Raw genomic sequence first — 20057 nt, 5'->3', positions numbered from 1 at the left:
AAAAAGAAACACAATCTTTTATTTTTATTAACAGGTTTCTGAAAAAAAAAGATTAATATGGGCCAGCTTCCACAAGGATATGTTAAGGCAGATGATACAGTTTGTTGTGGATTAGGCAAGTGGGTCTCAGGTTCTGCCATGGTGGCTCACTGTGGCTACAGGGTTTTTTTTAACCTGTTATATAATCATTGAGTTATTTTACTGCTAAATGATCGCATTGCTCAATTAGCTGTTTCTTCTTCTTTTTTAATTCTACATTCCAAAAAGTGTGGTGTTATAACTAAAGATATGCATTTATAAGAGATTTAGAAATACTATATTTGTGTTTTTAGTTTCACGTGCTTAACTCTCTGTTCTAATTGTCCTATTAATTCAGCTTTGTCTGTAAAGTTAGCTCACTGAAGTTTATTCAGATAATGATGGAGCCAGTCAATCCATTTGGTGACATAGGAAGCCACCACGGGTGCTGTCACCCAAAGGGTGCTGTTTATGTAATTCTACAGATCATTTTGCAACCAACCTGTCCATGCTATGGACACTGAAAGGCATAGTTTTGGCAACTTGAGGGGTGCACGCTCTGGACACCAAGGGGAACACATCTTCCTCGGTTTTGTCCCACCTGCAAGTAGGTCTGCTTAAGGCAGCCATCATTGAATAATGACAATGATGAACTGGGTAGACACTAGGGCAAACAAAACCAACTGCTGATTGTCTGTGGATGATTCACTGTCATACTCACTGGTATGCTTTTTATTAAATAACAGCAGAATAAAAATCATGATGATGATTAAAACCTTAAAAAAAGATTTAAAAAAAACCTATAATATTCCCCATGAAACATCCATAAATGAATAAATTCCAATAAATGCTTAGAACATCCAGTTTCTTGACTGACATCAACCTAAAAACTCTCATCTTTTTAGAAAGACATTTTGTTAAAATATTCTATAGATTCTTCTGTTTTTATTATTCTATGTTTACTCTGTAGCACTTTGGGATTGCTAAAATATAAAGTGCAATATAAATAAAATGTATTATTATTATTATTATCACAACACAGAAACTGGGAAATAACCACTAACTTTATTATGGTAGGAGTCCAATTAAAAGCAGAACTTGGTTGGAAATAACATCTGCAGTTACAGAAATTTTACCTTCTCTCACAGGAGTATACATGTATAATTGATAAATAGTTGTGGGCTAAAAAGTGTAAATTACCATACCTGGATGGAGAACAAAGATGTCTTTCTGTGTGGTTTACTAATTCATAATAAACAATAGTTCATTTTTTGCTTTTTTTGTTTTTAGGCAGAGTGGGAAGCTCTGTGTTTCTCCCATGTAATTTAATTTAAAGATTTGTACATTTTTAGGGATAGTACTGTGACTGTGTACAGAGTACAGTGAAATTCTTACTTGCATGTGCTGATGAACACGTAACACATTGCCACAACAAGCTCTTTCTGAAAATGTCTCCTCAGAAAAGGTAAAGTTTAATTAAATTATTTCAATTGTATTAAGTATTTGTTATAGGGTGCCCAAAAAGCCCTTCATGCAAAAAATGAATTTAAAAGTAATGAGAATGAGACTTTTTGTTTGTTCCAACACTATTTTTCTTTTGAAATTGGCATTGTCCCTTTCTGGCTTCAGTACTGAAAGTGGCATAACTGGCATAAATGTAATAGGGGATGAGTCGGATAAAGTCAGTACTTCAGTCTGAAATGAAGTTTCCTTTTTTGTGTTCTTCATTGATTTTCTGGGTATTCAGCCTTCTGCTTTTTGGAATTTATTCACAGATTTATGTTTTACTCTTCTTTGCAATTGTTCTTGACCCTACAAGAAACACAAGGCCAAAGCCACAACTCATTTGTAGTCAGGACCAGCAGTGAAAGAGAGTGCAGTGAGACGACTCCACATAAGACCTAACCACTAAAACCAAGTGTCCTTATTTGCATCTAAAAATATGAACACCAATAGGCGCTGAAAAATTGGAATGTATAAGATTTTTTTTTTTAAATAAACAGCTATACATCCTGGTTAACATCCAATCCTTCAGTTAGATAAGTAGAGGCTAACACAGAATACATAATATAAAGGAAACATAACTGAACAGTTTAGCGGTGTCTGTGTTACATTAAAAATCTGTTTGAGAAGGAAAATCCCAAATAACAGAACTCTTAGCACATTTAAAATATTCAACATCCCCCAGAAAAAAAAAACATTTTCATTGAATATTTAGCAAACAAATTTCTTCATGATTTTTTAAGTGTTGTGCCACAACTGTCTAAATATTCTTGGTGAGAAGAATCATCAACCTTAATCAACATCTTCAATAAAGTTCATAAGGTAATTTAATCCTAATAGTTTTATTGATGGAGAGAATGAGTTTTACCTTGACTAGATTTCCATCTAGTTCTGGAATCAGAAAATTAACTTCAACAGCAATAACATATAGATATATAGTAATCCAAATGATTATTAGTTTGAAATTCAAATTTTTTAATAAATCCATATATTTTTATATGAGATCTTGGTCTCATATCAAACCATTATTGTCTCATACCCACTTAATCCAATCCAGGGTCATGAGGATCTAAAATCAATGAAAGTAGAATTCAACAAACTGGCATCAGTATAGATTTTTTAATTAAACTATTACCAGTATCTTTGATCGGAAATCCAGAATATCTGGAGATAAATGCATTGCAGACGAAGGGAGAATTTATTGTGCATGTTGATATGTATCCCCAAGACTGAGGATGAAATAAATGGACCAGGAAATGATAGAGTGATAATATGTTTGTGGAGCACATAAAAGAGTGGTGAGAAAACTACTAGGGGTCAAAAATATGAAGAAACACTGGTGAAAAAGTACAAAACAAAATGGTAACCTAGACTTCAGAAAAAATGGGGTGTATTTAAATGGGGTGTATTTAAAAGTAATCAAAATAAATACAAATGATTACTCTTATGAAATTCAAAACGTCTAGATGTTGGATGATGGCATCTTAAACAGGAAATGTTTGCACCTCGCACATGGTAGCAATGCATAATCACATTACCAGCCATGTACATCGTCACAATAAAAAACATGGCCTTTGCCACAAAATGCATCCCAAAATAGTGGCACTTGTGAGAAAGGTCAGCAAAAAATGATGCTGTGACAACATCACCAAATAATCACCATGATGAAATCATATAAGCAAAAAATTACAAAACTATACACAATAGTTATGAAAAATGAAAGCTTAGGCTCAAAAATCATAGCTGTCATCTAAAGACTCAATTTTTTTTTAACTTTGTGTGCTCATAATTGTTCTTGCATTTTTTAATTATTATATTCTGTGTTCTATTTTCTTGGTGGTCATCACAATTTTGAAATAAGACAGAGGTCACACAAGCATTTTGTTATCTTTTTCTTCCTATATAGGATGGCAGGCAAAATATTCTGGCGTTCATGTACTGAATCAAGTTACAATTCACTACAGCTCTCTTTTTACTGTCTATGGTTAGAAGGAAGGTAAAAGGTCTTAATAAGATTTGGTGTTAATACCTTTGTTTTGTTTCCTTAATCTTGATTCTTGTTTGGCATGACAGATTTGTCATTTGGTGTTTTCTGCATTCTCTCTCAGTAATCTGACACCTTGCCTGTCTCTGATTACATGTTTACTGCCCTTCTACTTTTCCATCTTCCTAGTTGCACTCCTCCACCTTAAGAAAAAATTGACTGAAAATGCGTTATATTTTGTGGGTTCAGTCCCTTGTTTTACAAGCTTTTTGTTGAATTTTGTGTAATCTATTTTTGTTAATGTTTCTTTTGCTAATTATCTGCCTTAATGCTGGACGGATTTCATTTTACTCAAGCTGACAGAGACCCAGTGCAGTGTGGAGAAAGGACAGGAGGAGGTGGACTGGACATCTATTTGAATAAGGAGTGGTGTAAAAGGGGGGATATTACAGCTAAAACTATAGTTTATAATTCAGATTTTGAAATTCTAGCTGTCAGAATTTGTCCACATTACTTGTCCAGGGAGATAAATGACATCATCTATATTAATGTTTTTATTCCTCTTTCTGCAAATGGTAACCTAGCACTGGAAATGATTCGTTCATTAAAACTGTTACTAATACAGGTAATAATTTTGAGCATTCTAATGCTGGAAATGTCAGAAGAACAAAAGAAACTCACAATGGTAATGGTCTACTATGTTTAAAAAGTTCAGTTGCAGCTTTAGGACAAACATATCAGAAAAAGGGCTGTCAAATTATCTAAAAATTATTAATCAAATACTAATATTGAAAATAAGCATATACTTGAAAGCTGGGTAATGCATATACTGTATGATTGTATCATATGTGCTTTTCAATATTTCTTATTAACAATGTTATTTTTCTTTAGCTTGTGGTTCATCTGCAAAGCATGACATGTGTATAACCCTTGAACAGTTGCTTAAAAAAGCAGGTGAGAACTAAAGCCTTCAAAAAAAATTGACATCTAAAACACAGACCTTCACAAAAACAATATTCTCTCTGTACACAAAGTGATGCGATAAAAGAGAAAGCTCAGTTTGCACAAAAATAACTCACAAAATCTCTCTTGATTGCTAAATTATGTTCAACACAGGTACTTTTTTCTTTTTTATAGCGGTATTAAAAAATGTATCTGGAAGAGGATAGGTGAGGTGTGCAGGACAGCACAATATGCCATTTGTGACCCGCAGGCAGGAGCTGATGGTCAATGAACACTGTACAGGACTAATCTAAACTCAGTTTCTCTTTTTTGCTTTTACAGTCAGAGCAAAAATGCAACACAGATGATTATAAACCTTATTTATTACTATCTGTTATTGTTTTAGGCAGTTTGTTAGCACCCCCTTAGGAAGCACACTGTATGTTTATTGTGTGTTGCCTGAGGGAGCTAACATTGAAAAGCTCTTTAAAATTGCAACTTTAAAACCTTTATAAATAACAAAAGGAAAATCAGAAATCTGGCACTGCATTAAAACATTTAAATGCAAATGTTTACAAAAGCTTGATGATGAAATGTACTGTAAATGAACTTGTCTCACACTTGACCTAACATCAAAGAAATTTTGAACAACTCTCCAGTGATTTGTGAGTCATTAACTTAAAAACCATCCATTCACAGCTTTTTTCTCCTCTTCCCTTCAAAAATTTAGCAACTTGTAAATATGAGGGGGTAAATTATGCATGGATGTTGAGCAGAAGTTTGGAAAGCACTGTGTAGGACAAAGTGGGCATTCCTGCTACACTTTAGTGGTACAGCAAGCCTGTAAGGCAATAGATTTAGCAGGCACCCAGCTGCACTTTCACCCACTTACATTCCAAAACTAAGTGCCTCAACTCCAGCTGGTACCAGAATCTGCCTGAACTCCATTTGATAAGAAAGTTTTAAATCAGAGTTGAACTGTCATCTCTCCAGATGCCCCTCTGCAGACATCTTGAGCCAGAAGATGCAAAATGGACTCAAGCAAGAAGAAAGAGTTGTAAATCAAGTACTCTGATGGACAGAAGAACTCTCTGATGAGGACATAGTGATTTTTTAACTGGAAGCAACTTTAATCCGATCAGACTCGTACATTACCTTAAAACTAGTTACACTCATCTCATTTGGGGATATTTTTCTGGATATACTCACAGGAGCTCTGCTCTCACTTTCCAAAATGACTAAAAACCTCTGAAAACTGCGTTCTGAAACTAAAAGTTGATTTGCCGCTCTTCCTTGGGGAGCTGAAGCTGACAAACTCATCTTTTTGTGAACCTGAGAGCTGAAATCCGGTTTGCCAAGCTAAAGAGTGAGCCAGTCTGAAAATTGAGAAGCAGCCACCAATTCAGAAAGGGAGCTTCAGCATGTAAATTCATGTTCCAGAAAGATTAATAGCTTTTTCCTATGAAGTTGCAGATGATACAGCAAACAGCCTAACAGAGGAAAGCAGTACTCACTACAAATTAAGGGTCATGCAGTAAAGAGAAAGAGTGTACTCCAATGCAAGAAGAATCCTTGAATTAAGTATCAACTCCACAAAACACTGGACATCATCTTTAAAGACTTAGTATTGCAAAACTATTTTTCTATGCCAAGATAAATTAGAACTCTACACAGCAAGTAAACAACAAGGCTGTCTTTGTTATATGTCTGTCTATCTAGTCTGTCTCCATCTAGTCTTCTCGTATCAATATATATGCAGTTATCACATCTCTATAATCCTTGATTTCATCAATAAATCATATTATTCTGTTTCTTAAAACAACTGCACCTCAGTTAACTTGATATAATTGTAAAGGCCAGAGACCTGCCTCCAATAACAGAGAAAGGTATGGTAAATAAAGTAGGAGCCATGCCAAATTATTTCATTAATAACTGGTATTGCCAAAAGCAAAACTGATAACTAATTACATTAAAATTAATCTTCCATTTCTACATTTATTGGGCAGGCACAATAAACAACACTTTTTTCACTTCCAACAAGTGCATTAGACTTTTATTAATGTATTTTGTATCATTGTCAGTCATTCAGTCATCATCCAACCCGCTATATCCTAACACAGGGTCACAGGGATCTGCTGGAGACAATCCCTGCAAGCATAGGGCCCAAGGCGGGAACCAATCCCAGGCAGGGTGCCAACCCACCACAGGGCACACACCCACACATCAAGCACACACTAGGGACAATTTGGGATCGCCAATGCACCTAACCTGCATGTCTTTGGACTGTGGGAGGAAACTGGAGTACCCGGAGAAAACCCACGCAGACACGGGGAGAACATGCAAACTCCACACAGGGAGGACCCGGGAAGCAAACCCAGGTGTCTGCAAGGCAGCTGTGCTACCACTGCGCCACCATGCCGCCCTTGTATCATTGTCTTCTTCTGTATTTACTTTCCTTTGTATATTAATTCTGCTGTTAAATCCCTATGTCAGGGATGAGTTGGTTTTTGATTTTGGGTTTGGGGGGGAGTCAGCTCACAAGCATCCCTTCAGATCAGGATAAAGCTCAGGAAAAGTTAGGTAGACTAAATAAGAACAACTTGTTTATTTAGCTAACTTTAAACACCTCTAATGAATCTCCAAAATTCACTAGCAATCCTCCTCTTGCATCTTTTAAGGTCAGCTCTTATATACTTTGACTAACAGTAAGGCAGTAACCTAAATATTCCACTATCTAATAAAAGGAGTTCTCTAGCTAAGTCTATATCAGGGGGTTAGTTTACAAAGGATTTACTAAACATAATTAGCATTAAACATTAATATTAAACATTAACTATCTCAGTTATAATATGACAGGCTATCTGTCATGATTTTGAACACTCATGATAATTTTTCATGCATAATGTATGTTTTGAACCTCATTTTATTATTGTATTAAAACCTTATTTTATTATAGTATTTTTGACTTTATTTATAACATTACCACAATCCTATGTTGTGCTTTCTTTTAGGTTGTTGTTTTCTGGCCAGTGGCTGTGGCAGTTTTGTCATTAGAACTGGTGCTGTGTTGCCACCACATGACTGATGGAACTGCTGACACATGATGTCATGATCATTGAGTGTTTGTGACGGTGGCACACTATCCATCTTGTCCATGTTTTGGAATAAAACAAACCTTTTTCAGAGAGAGTAATTAGCGATTAAAAGACTTTAGGATTCTAGATTTTTTACCTAATTTTTTGACAAAGATTTTTGTTTAGTGTTTACAATTTGTTATATTGTTTTCATGTTCTTTTCGGCTTTGACCTTTGCTTTAATTTTTGACTTCAATATCTCGTCCAATGATTTGCCTTCAGCCTGTCATTATATCTAAAGCACAACACTGTCTGGCTCCAGGTATTTTATCATTTTCAATCTCCCCTTTGATTATGACCTTCAAAGAGCTGCCCCTGGCCCTGTAAATCACATCTTTAACATCCCAAATAAAAAGACCTAGTGAAGACACACCCAAATAATCACTGCTGATTAATGTCATGCACCACTGGGAGAGGCCAGCTTATTTACCCTATTGTTTGATTACATTTCTTATGGAAAAAGATGATCCACTGTGGCAACCCCTAACGGCAGCAGCCGAAAGAAGAAGAAGAAGTTTGATTCCATTTCTAGTAAGTTAAACATATTTTACAGCCATAGAAGGTCTATAAAAAATATGGAGATGAAGTCATTGGTTACTTGATGTTAATAAGTATGTAATTTTGCAGTATGCACAAGGGGAAAAAAGGAGGACAACATGGCTGTCTCTGAGCTGGCATGCATACTTTGAAAACTCAGAAATGACAAATGTGCATAAACCACAATTTTTTATTAGGTCTACATTTTATAATGTTAAGACTTTAATGAAGCTGTATTTAAAGTGGCAGGTGGTGTGTGGCCCCACACACAATATTGTTAAGTTGAAATATAAAATAGTCCACACTACACTGAAAATTATCTCAAAGCAGACTGTAAATTCATCCTTCTTTAGATGCCTCAGCATTCCTCCTTTTCCAATGTTCAGCCCAGTCTTACAAAAAGCCGCAATATGTGTTGTAAATAAACAAGAATGTAGGGATTTATACAGTACGAAGTGCACTGGAGCTATGGAACAAATAGGCCAGAAAATTCTTGATTTTCAGGTATCTCAGGTGTGCGCTGAGAATTGTTTATCTAATTTCTTTAGTCAGAAATACAGACTATCATTAGTCTAAATAATGGATATAAGAAAAATGGTTAGAAGGACTATCTCCAGTTACCACGAAGGGGATTTGCAAGTAATGAGAAAAAAGCTGGTGGAAGAGAAGTGAAGGAGGCCGACAGAGTGCTCAACACTGACAGCAGCAGGCGTGCATGTGATAATTCTACTGTGTTTCCATAAACTAGGGAATAATTCTCACTTTAGTTCAGGCTCTTCATTAGAACTGTCTCCCTAGAATTATAGAGGCTGGCACCAACTAACACTGCACACAGACAATTGAGGAATAGTCTGGGGAGTCAGGAACATAGATGTAATCAAATAGTCAGTAGTGAGTTAATTCACTGCTAATTGGAAAAAAATATAAAAAGATTAATAGGTTCATAAAATTCCACAAAACAAAATCACCAGAAACTAGTAAACTAATCAATTGAAAGCAGTGCATTCATTTTACTAAACTGTGTGACAGGAGGTGCCCTCCATTCCTCAAATAACACTCATGGGGCAACAAATTAAACAAGTAAGGGGTCTCTGCATAAGTTTTTTTTTGTAATGTGAACACAGACATACAAGTAAGAAGTACATCTGATAAGCTGATTTGTGTCTTCTATGAGTAAAAATAAAGTTCTATATTTTAACACGTGGCTAAAGGACCGGCACGCAAGGTGAGGCAACAAGGTGATCGCCTCTTGTTAACAATGCAAAAAAAAAAGTTAATTATTAACTTTAAGGATTAACAATATTAAAAACATTAAGGAGCAAGCTTTAAAAAGTGGCAATGGTAAAAATGACTTGAAAAATCCATAACGTCTGTGTTTGACTATACAGACTACTGCAGTTAAAAGTGACTCAGTTTCCCTTTGCAAGTGATTCAAATCCTATATGAAAGGGTAATGATTATCTGTCCTAAATCAGGAAAAATAACAATTGATAAATCAGAGAGACGTGACCTAATAAACAAACATGAATACCAACTGCATGATGACTTCAAATTCTTTACTATGTGGAACGCTGCACAAAGATGCTTTGAATGGAATCATCTCTACTGAATCTGTCTGCAAGACTCTCTCAGAATAATAACATTTGATACATGACATTGTAGAAAAAAATGTGACAATTGGGTTGCATTGGCAAGGTTTCTTTTTTTTTTTCCTTTTGCCTTTCACGTTTCTGTAAAAAGATTGAATCTATTTCACACGAGTGATAAAAGAAAATCTTTGAAAGGGACTACAGATGAGTTTCTGGTAAGGTAGTTTATTATTTAAACTACCAGGCTGGCAAGTAGGTTACAGTTATGATCGTGACGCCATGATAATTTTAATATTATGCAGCCCAATAAATTGTAACCATATAAATTATATTTAGGCTCTTGAACTAATCTGAATAGCCTAACATAATTACTAAATTCAATTAAAGTATAATGTTTATCGCTAAACCAAGTTCTCTGTTCCTGTATCTTTACTAGTGTAGGCAAGTAAGGCATTATCACTATCCCATCAATGCATGGACACAGTATTTTCAGCTAGGAGGAACTTTTTTTAGAGTGCCAGAAACACAAACAAATATGAAGCGTATAATCATCTAGTCATTATGGTGGTGCACTACAGAGGACGAGATTTGTGGAGTTTTAAAACAAGTAATAATGTAAGACAAATGTGTTATGACAGTTTGTAAAATTCTGTTCATTTATGGAATCTGTTTAAGGTGAGTGTCACAATGTCAGTTAAAAGTCTCTGAAGTTCACATCACATGTGTTTAGTTAAAAGGGAAGGCACCTTTTACCTCAGTTGAAACAGCCAAGGTACTATATTTAGAGAAGCGTGCCGGAACAGCGACACAGCAGAGTTTTGTTTCGCTTTCAGTTTCATATTCTACATTTGTATTCTTTTTAGGGTGTATTTTGTGCTTTGTTGTTTTAAAGGTAATCTTCAAGGATAGCATATTTATGTCTGATGTTCATATAATGCATTTTATTGCAAAGCCTGTATAGAAATACGTATTGCATGTGGTGTGAATTAAGTGCATCATTTCATGCTGTCTAAGGACATGGTACAGGTTGGTAAGTTGGGGTTGAACTGTGGGTGGAGGTGGGAAATGAATGGCAAAAATGCTCTTGTCTCAGGCGACATTTTGTAACACGCCAGTACTGAGTGGCTAACACTACACAGAGCTATGAAGCCAAATTGATTGAGCTGGGATATGCTTATGCCGATGACACCACTCTTGCACCATTAAAACAGAGATGCAAAACCAGTAGGAATATGATTTGGTATGTGGTTGAAAGCACAGTTGGACAAAGAGTTGAGACTGCACCGTGGAGGCCATACTTCAGTGAAACTGACCTCATGCTTGGAGAGTTGAATCAATGAGTTCAACAAACAGCATCCTCAAATTCTCATTACTCTTGCTCCAAAGAGAAACAAATTTCTAGATGCAGAACTTGTTAAACACATAATGAACTTAATACATTTAACCATAATTGAGAAAGAGTATGTTATTTTACAAATAATTAGCAAAAAATTACAAAAGTGACCAATTAAACAACACATCACCAAGCACTGGACGCCATGCCCAATGCTCTAACATCTTTTAACGTTTGGTGTATCCACAGCCATGTGTGAGAATGCATTTTCAGTCATGAATAATGTTTTTATGGACCACAGATACTTCACACAGCATGTGCAGAAGGCCCAGCTTGTGCAGCTTGTCTTCAAGAGAGCACTCACTTGCAAAAATATGACTCGGTGAAGGACAAGTTTCTAAGAAAATGTAATCCTGGCACTTACCATCTTCAACTTTTCTAACAATGACTAAACCTATTAACATTTGTATTTTATGATTAACCTTGAATGATAATGATTTTTTAAATTATCAGTGCATATTAAGGTGCTCAAGTTCCTATGCAGTTTATACAAGGAGATCTTGATGTCGTATTGTTGTCTGCTGTGGCTGTTGCACGCTGGGTAATGATGTTATTGAACCCAAGTGAGGAGTGCTTTGTCTGTGGCTACAGGAATACTAAGCTGACATTATGTGTGTTTTTAAAAAAGATTTTCTATTCTTATTATAGTAGTGTATTTGTTAAACTAAATTTTACCATGCCTGTTATAGTGCATTGTTGCTTAGGCATCTCTCATCTATAGATCCGCATGTTTCAAACCAGCAGTCAAACCTCGCCCATCAAGGTTCAGATTGCTAAGATGATGGTCCTGGGTTGGAATATTTATTTTTGGATATGAGTGTGTGTGTTTATGTGTGTGTGTGTGTAATTGGTCTTACTTCCAAGCACAGAATGCTTCATTTTACTTGTTTATTCATTTTTGCAAACCACATTTTTGCTTTTGGGTCACTAGACTTTAGAGCTAACAATGATACTACTGAGTGCAGAATAGTTCTCTCAACAGGATAATATTTATCACAGGCAAACCACAAACACCACCAAACAAATAGGCACCCTAGATTAATCTTTGGTGAGTTTCATTAAAATGATGAATCCTAGAAATTAGTAAGCCATCTTACGATGTACATACATGATGTATGTGCTTCTTTTTTGAGTGCATTCCCAAAACCCCTCCTAACTGGTCATTTTACAAGTGAGAGTAACAGACTTCTTTGTTAACCTCTACCCCATAGGTTGCTTACCAAAAAGCATCACAAAGCAATTAAAAAAACAATTGGTTGACAGTACTTTCATTATATGGTGCCATCTGGGGGGTATATTATAGGTGTCAGCATGTACACAAGCAAATGACATAATTATGTCAGGTACAAATTTAGTATTCTGAATCAATCAAAGTTCTCAGTCTGTGTCTGAGGTTGGTGTAAGAGGTAGCAAGTTTGATACACTTTTAGTAATTAATGAGTGATTTGAAGGATATAAAGTATGAAGAATTTAAAGTCCTACTTTAGTTATAATTATTTTTGGGAAACACTCATAATTTAATGATGTCTTAAAATAAACTTTACAATGATCTTTGTGCTATGATGCTTTGGAGAAAAAATCCTTATCAAAAAACATGAACAACACTAATCAGCAGTAATAGTAGGTATAGTAATTTTAAGAATTTTCCATCCATCCATTTTCCAACCCGCTGAATCCGAACACAGGGTCACGGGGGTCTGCTGGAGCCAATCCCAGCCAACACAGGGCACAAGGCGGGAAACAATCCCGGGCAGGGTGCCAACCCACCGCAGGACACACACAAACACACCCACACACCAAGCACACACTAGGGCCAATTTAGAATCGCCAATCCACCTGACCTGCATGTCTTTGGACTGTGGGAGGAAACCCACGCAGACACGGGGAGAACATGCAAACTCCACACAGGGAGGACCCGGGAAGCAAATCCGGGTCTCCTAACTGCGAGGCAGCAGCGCAACCACTGCGCCACCATGCCGTCCCATTTTAAGAATTTTGTAAAACAGTATTTTGCCTGATTAATTTAAAATATATCAAGAAAGACCAGTATGAAAATAACATTCCTATCCAAGAACAAAAAAGTCCCAGATTACAAGATTCAGAGAAAAACCTGGAACCTTTCAGGAAAACCTAGTTCATAACATATGTTAGGGGTCATTTCACATGCACTTTATGAGTTTGAAACTTCTTGAAGTATTTAATACAAGTGTCTCACAAGTGTGTCCAAGAAGCACCATCCTTCCACCCCAGGACGAGACAAGGTGGTGACGCTAACAGTATTGCCTCTTTCCCCAGTAACATTAAAGGATGATACATAGCTCCACCCTGCACCCCCAAGAAGACTCATCCCTTCTTGGTGCCATAGTTATAGAAAACAGCAGGGAGCCAAGCATTAAGAACTTGACCAGCAAAAAAGGAGGATAGACTCTATCCATATCCGCAACAGAATGGGGCTAACTAGACCCATTTTTTGTTTTCATGTTACTGCTGCATGGCTGTATTTCTGTTGATCTTAAACAGGGTGACCTGGATGGCACCCCAACTTTTAGCCTTACCTACCACAGTCTGTTCCCAGCCAAGTTACACAAGGTATAATAAATATTAACTTACTTAATACTTGCACTCTGAATTCCACCAAGAAGCTACTGTTGGGTGTTTGAAACAAGAGCAAATACTGTCCAGCTTGTTTTTTATCAGCTTCAATAATCATGAAGGAAAATGTTGTTCTGAAGGAGAAAATAGATAACATAAGTGTTCATTTCATTAATTGTTTAATGTGAGATTGGTTATGTATACATACATGATGAATTTTCAGTAGAGAACAACCAAAAGCTATTTTATCAGTTGCTACCAAATCCAAAACAAATACAATTTTATCTATAATGTAGGTACTTCTGCAGAAAACTAAACCATTACAAATGTTTGGAAGTACTTTTGCCTGAAACAGAAGCTGAAACTTACAAGTCCTATTCCCATTTTAGTTCTGCATTTTAGTTACAACCGGAGCATTGTTTTTTCGGAGCATTGTTTTTTCAGGTCATAGCGCTTTACCAGCCTTACCAAAATAATAGGTGAATTTTCAATATTAAATTATTTCACTCTGTCTATGTGATAACATTTCCAATCTTGCAATACACAGCCCATGTCAAGACTAATTTTCAACCAAAGGAAGAAGTTTTTAAACATTAATGCACATTTCATCTTTTTAGCACCTGTTTAAATACCAAACTCTGGATATTCTCTGTTTTAAATATCTTGAACTATGTATGAAAAGAATTAAAAAGTATTAGCTTACATAAGCATATTGTCAGAATATTACCGGATAACATTTTCAAAATTTTGTTTAAATTTGAATTAAAATAATGAAACTATTACAGTTGAATTAATCATAACCAATTTATTAGCAAAGAATGGTACAAAGAAAATCCTTAATACCTGCTTTTGTCAGTAATGCACCCTGATATGGCATCTCTGTGTTTCCAAGAGCAGTTTACACTTTCAAATCCATTCAGTGTCGCTTGGATCTCAACAGTATCTAGAAAGTCAAGTTCTATTTCACTAAATTTCTTTCCTATTTCAGTTTCATCATTTCCGATGCTTTTCATGAGACTGCATGAGATGTTCACTAATTCCACACTACGGTTGGCTGCCTACATGCAAAAGAATAAAATGTCTTTTGAAACAAAAAAAAATCTGAAAACAATAGACGTTATGCTTATATTCTGTAATGTATCCATAAGAGTTAATTTAGATAAATGTATATAATTTTTAGCACTGTCCTAAAGAAAAAGAAACCATGGAGAACAAATCTCTCAGCACCGTTGCTAGATTTCAGGCTTGGCACAAATAAAGCACACAGGACAAAAGCTCACAGAGAAAAAGTATGTAGTGACAAATGCATGTAGGAAAAATAAATAGAATGTGCAGCTAGTAAACCACACTTGGTATGGCACCACAAGGAAAACTGTCAAAACAAATCACATAACATGATGACAAACACTATACACAGATAAAGAGAAAAATGAAAATTAAGTTAATTAAAGAGTAAGTACACAGTGCAATTACTAGTATAACATTATGTTAAAAAAGAGTAAGTACACAGTGCATTTACTAGTATAACATTATGTTAAAAAAAGTTTAAATGCAACACCCCTGGATATGTTGGTATTAATTGTTGCAGCCAGCAATTAACCTTGACACGTCTTGAACACTTCTAACTCTGAAAGGAAAAATATCTACAAGCTTTTCAAAGACAGCACACATGGCATCACAAAGCACTAAACTAAAGGTTAATAATATTTTTGCATACACATATTTCTTGTCATTTTTGTAAGTGTCCAAAGAAATTCCTGTTCTCTTCTACAGTATAATTCATGATGATTGAGATTTACTGTATAAAGGGGAAGTACATGGAACTTTGCTTTCCCACAGTTTTATGTATCTAAATTTTTTTGTGCGTACGCACATTTCTGTTTTTGTCTGTATGCCATGTTTTAGTGTGAATTCTATGCATGGTGTTATAGATGAGTCCCCTGATGAACAATTTTCTTCAGAGAAACATAACAGTCATGAAGAATATCACAAGTAAAGAAACCACTGGGTTGGACAAGGTATGTATATGAATCAGGCATTCATTTTTACTAAACGATGGGCTGAAAGGTTAGATTGTACTAATTATCCACAACTACAATATATTTTTAACTGTAAGCCAATGCATAATGGAATATCCTACAGGGAAACTAAGGAGGAGGACAGAAAATGTCTGGGTTTTTCACAATCTTAAGATTATCTAATTAATGTAATAATAGAAGATGAGGACTGAGAGGATCATCATAATTATTCACAAATCACAAATACCAAGGGACTAAATGTAAACATAAATGAAAAATAACTATTTGATGGTTGTGAATTGTGAGCCTAACTGTGTTAGCATACTTTTTTAACTAAAGAAAGCGGAAGAAAATCTTTCCAGGAAACTGTAATAAATGTAGCAAGGGCTGTAAATGTATCTTAGTGATTAGAACAGGTGCACAGAAGAAGAATGTGCTATGCTGGGGCCTCAGGGAACCCAGTCATATATGGTATTCACTCAATATGTGAAACGTGTGGCTAGTTAAGGCCTGTCAAGGACCCTCAAGGCAGAAGCCTGCAGTACAGATATGGCATCAACTCTGTGCCAAGTAGAATGCCTCCTGCTCTCTTCAAAATGGACCGCAGTCATCAATGTCCTCCACTGAAAAACTCAACAACTATTGCGCTGTTCCCAATGACTTCTGTTCTGCTGTTTTTGTAAACATTATACTACAATATGTACTAGTAGTGAAAGCTGCATTTTAAAGCAAGTTAAATATATCTTTTCTTTCCTACCAAATGTCTCTTGTCATAATATTTCCGCCATGGTTACCAAAGGGGTATATATACAGGTTCAAACTATGAGCTGCATTTTAACAAAGAACACATTTCCAGGGAGCATGTGCTCCCTGGATGGGCACAAGGGAGCTGGATCCAGTCCAGCATGTCTTGGAGAATGTTGAAGGAAAACCAAGACATACACACAGACAGGGCAGAATGTGCAAACTCCACACAGACCCAGGACACTAGATCCATGTGGCATTAATACCACCTACTGCCATGCAGTGCCTCCCAGCAAAAAATGTCATTTGTATTTTGTTGAGTTTACTGTGTACTGTATATTTCAGTCAAACAGAGGCCGAGTTTTGTAATGGGGAAAGCCCTTTATCTGGTTTTAAGGCATTCCCTGCACCACTATGTTTAGCAACTATTTATGCATAAACAGGTAAATAAGCAAGTAGTGAGTAAATACTGCATGGAGAAATACATTTGATCTTTCAGACATTTTAGATATATGCAATTAGTGATACACATAACACATTAAAGCAGCAAACTCATTTAGATTTACTATAAGCTTGTTTTATTGCAGTTTTACTTTTTACTTGTTTATAATGAGGTATGGCAGTGCACCATAAGGATTTTTCTTAATTGAGTCAACACATAATGTTTTTAGTGGTCTATAATAGTTTTGGCTTTTTTGGAAATGTATTTGGTTCCTACATTTTTCAGTTCAGATGACGTTGTCTATTAGTGTATTTTAGTTTAATTTGCAGCACTGCATAATCCAGCAAAGGCAATGTGTGACCCCCTATTGAGGTAGAAAGAATGAGTGTGATAAAAGTGAAATGTATTTTGTTACTAAGGTTTTGGTTTAAGAGTCAGTGATGTGTAGGTATTTTTTGTCTGGAGCCTAGCTAGATGTTTTGATGAGGTGATTCAGGTATGGAGATTAACTCTATAGTTTTTAATTTTTTTAATTGAAATATTTAAGTAGATTGAAAAAGGCTCCCACGTACACATTTCATAACAAGATCAAAGTACCAAGAAAACTGTACTGTCTGTGACAGAAAGGTAGCAGAACTAACTGAAGTTTGTTTTAATTAATTTGAACTGAAATCAAATCTATAAAATACTGTAGTATACAAATACAGAGCATACCTGTTGTCTTTGAATAAGATCAGGTTTTGTTTTCTGCATGTGTGAAATCATGAAGCACTGAACACTTGTATCTGCTTGAAACACATACATCTTTGTAGATATCACCAAATAGGCTGCAACTAGGAAGAAACAGAAAAAAAAATCATTTCAAAATGTAATATATTTTCAGTATAAGTAACAGTTATTGTTCCTAAGTGGTTATGAAATTTTTTTGGAAACTGCATTGTTTTAGAAATATCAAATTATAAATTAACGTATTTGCATCATAACACCAATTAATAAGGTATTAAAAGATAAGGCAAAATTAATCCCTTTCACCAGACTCATTCCTCAATTTTTTTAATTTCTTAGCAATGCAGTACTGTAGTAACTTCTATGGTCAGTACACATGTGAGTGAGAGGGACTTCTGTGCATCCAGAGTCTAAATATCTTCATCATTTTCAGATTTATAGTTTCATTTCCATTTTCAGTTTTGGTAAATTTCATGTACTTATTTTTCTTTTTAATTTTAATTTCATGTTCTTAATTACCATGCTAATTTCTATGGGGTGTCATTTATTAAAGGATTCACTCTTTCTAGTAGCTTTTATTTAAGTTGGACATTTGACCTAAAAGTGAGATATTTGCTGTATAAGAAAGACATTTGCAATATAAGTTTTCTATTTGCTACTTTGCACAATACAAACATTTACATTTAAGAAAAACACATTTTCACATTTGACATTCTCTAAATGTTGGAAAAAAATTCTACTTCAAAAAAAGGAAGGCACTGTTTTTCAAATAGCTTTTTAATGGGACTCTTTTTTATGTTAACCTCAAGTGCTTGCATGTTTACACAGATATAACCTTATTCCAATTCAGAATTGTGAGCAGCAGGAGGGCGCAGAGCCTGTCGTGGTGGGACTGAGTGCAAGATGAAAGGCAGCTGTTTATTGTTTATGTGCAGACATAAGCAGAACCAATTTGGAGAGACCAGTTAATGTAACATACATGTCTTTGGAAAATGGGAGACAAGTCCATGTAGATGTGAAGAATGTGCAGGTTCTACAAAGACAATACGGTAGTAGGGTGCAAGATTTGATGTGAAGACAATAGATCCATGAGGTAGTAGCACTAACTACTGCACCACCATGCCATCCCATGACAAGGATCTCACTTTGCAATGATTCCTCAGTTTTTGATGTTAATTTCTTACATTCATATTAATTTCACGTACTAATTTCTGTTGTTAGTTTCATGATTTTCTGAGTTTTATGCACTTGTTTTTTGTTTTTTCTTGTACTCATTTTGTTTTTGTTTTTTCTCTTTCAGGACCACTATATGGATCATGCAGACAACCAATATGTGAGAGACAACACCATGCCTGAGCAATGAGAAAGGCTATGCATTGCTCACATGAAACTATTAACCATGTCAGCACTCAGAGTTGTTTTATATCAATATCTAAAAAATCTAAGTACTCCAAAATCAGAAAAACACTTTGGCTAAATTAAATGAAACTTGGTGACACTATACAAAAAAGAAAATTAACTGACCTGTGTTTTTTTTAATTGTCAATATTTGTTGATAATATTGTTGTAGAGAGTGAGTTATTCTTAGGCACCACTTTCTTCTTTTTCTGTCTCAGTGCTGGGAATTGGAGCTTGCTGTGCATGCAAATGAATGGCGTCATCACAACTGCACCAAGCTGTAGCTGTAATCGCACAACCAATATGGGCTGCCGTTTTATGTAAATGAACGCCACTAAATGAAGTGAAGTGGAAGGAATTAAGTTTGGCAAAGCTCAAAGAGGACACACTGAACAGGTTGCTTCCTTGGGTATACACAATATTTACTGCCTATCCGTCTGCTTCTTCTTACTCCTCATGATGCAATATAAAATGCATACAAATTTGAAGGGGAGGTTGGCACCCATGGATTGCGGAGTGTCCTTATTCACATATACTACAAACAAATGGGGGGGGGGGGGGATTTAAAATGGGCCCTTAGTGGTGAAATGCATGCAGTATTTCAGAGAATTAGGGTGTCTCCATAAAGGTCAGACAGCAATGTATTGGTACACTCCAGTTCACAAAGCAGAAGCTAGAAAGTGCCAGTACAGCATATTGGTCCATTTCAAGCCCTTAACACACATTCCTATTCCTATTCTTATTCCTACTAATTTCCTGTTTGAATTCAAAAGAAAGCATTTTCCTGAAGAATTGTGTTTCCCAATGACTACCAACAAAAGCCAAAGTCAGTCAATAGGAAAAGCAGGAACTGATCTACAGTACAAACGTTTTTCTCCTGTACGTAGCATATTCAAGAATAAGGAGCTCCAGTGAACTAATAAAATTAGCTATACATAAGTATCATCTAAAGAAAAGTACTCCTGTAGTTATCTAGTGTTACTGATAAGTCCGATTAACCAAAGCCACTATAACAAAGGGCCATTTACTGAGCGAAT

General features: G+C 35.6%; 1 protein-coding gene across 1 annotated transcript in view; it reads right to left on the bottom strand.

Annotated features, from left to right (window-relative positions):
- The window catches only part of flt3 (fms related receptor tyrosine kinase 3), a 127565-nt gene that overhangs the window by 61168 nt on the left and 46340 nt on the right, over positions 1-20057 (bottom strand). The window contains exons 2-4 of the mRNA XM_028799487.2: positions 17611-17729; positions 14536-14750; positions 13711-13826 (exon numbers count right to left, since the gene is read on the bottom strand). Coding sequence (XP_028655320.1) covers positions 13711-13826; positions 14536-14750; positions 17611-17729 — 450 coding nt within the window. The remainder of the gene's footprint in view (positions 1-13710; positions 13827-14535; positions 14751-17610; positions 17730-20057) is intronic.

The sequence above is a fragment of the Erpetoichthys calabaricus genome, chromosome 4 (genome assembly GCF_900747795.2).
Source record: "Erpetoichthys calabaricus chromosome 4, fErpCal1.3, whole genome shotgun sequence".
Lineage (NCBI taxonomy): Eukaryota > Metazoa > Chordata > Cladistia > Polypteriformes > Polypteridae > Erpetoichthys > Erpetoichthys calabaricus.
The sequence above is the reverse complement of the archived record's forward strand: the minus strand, read 5'-3'. Positions and strand labels throughout refer to the sequence as shown.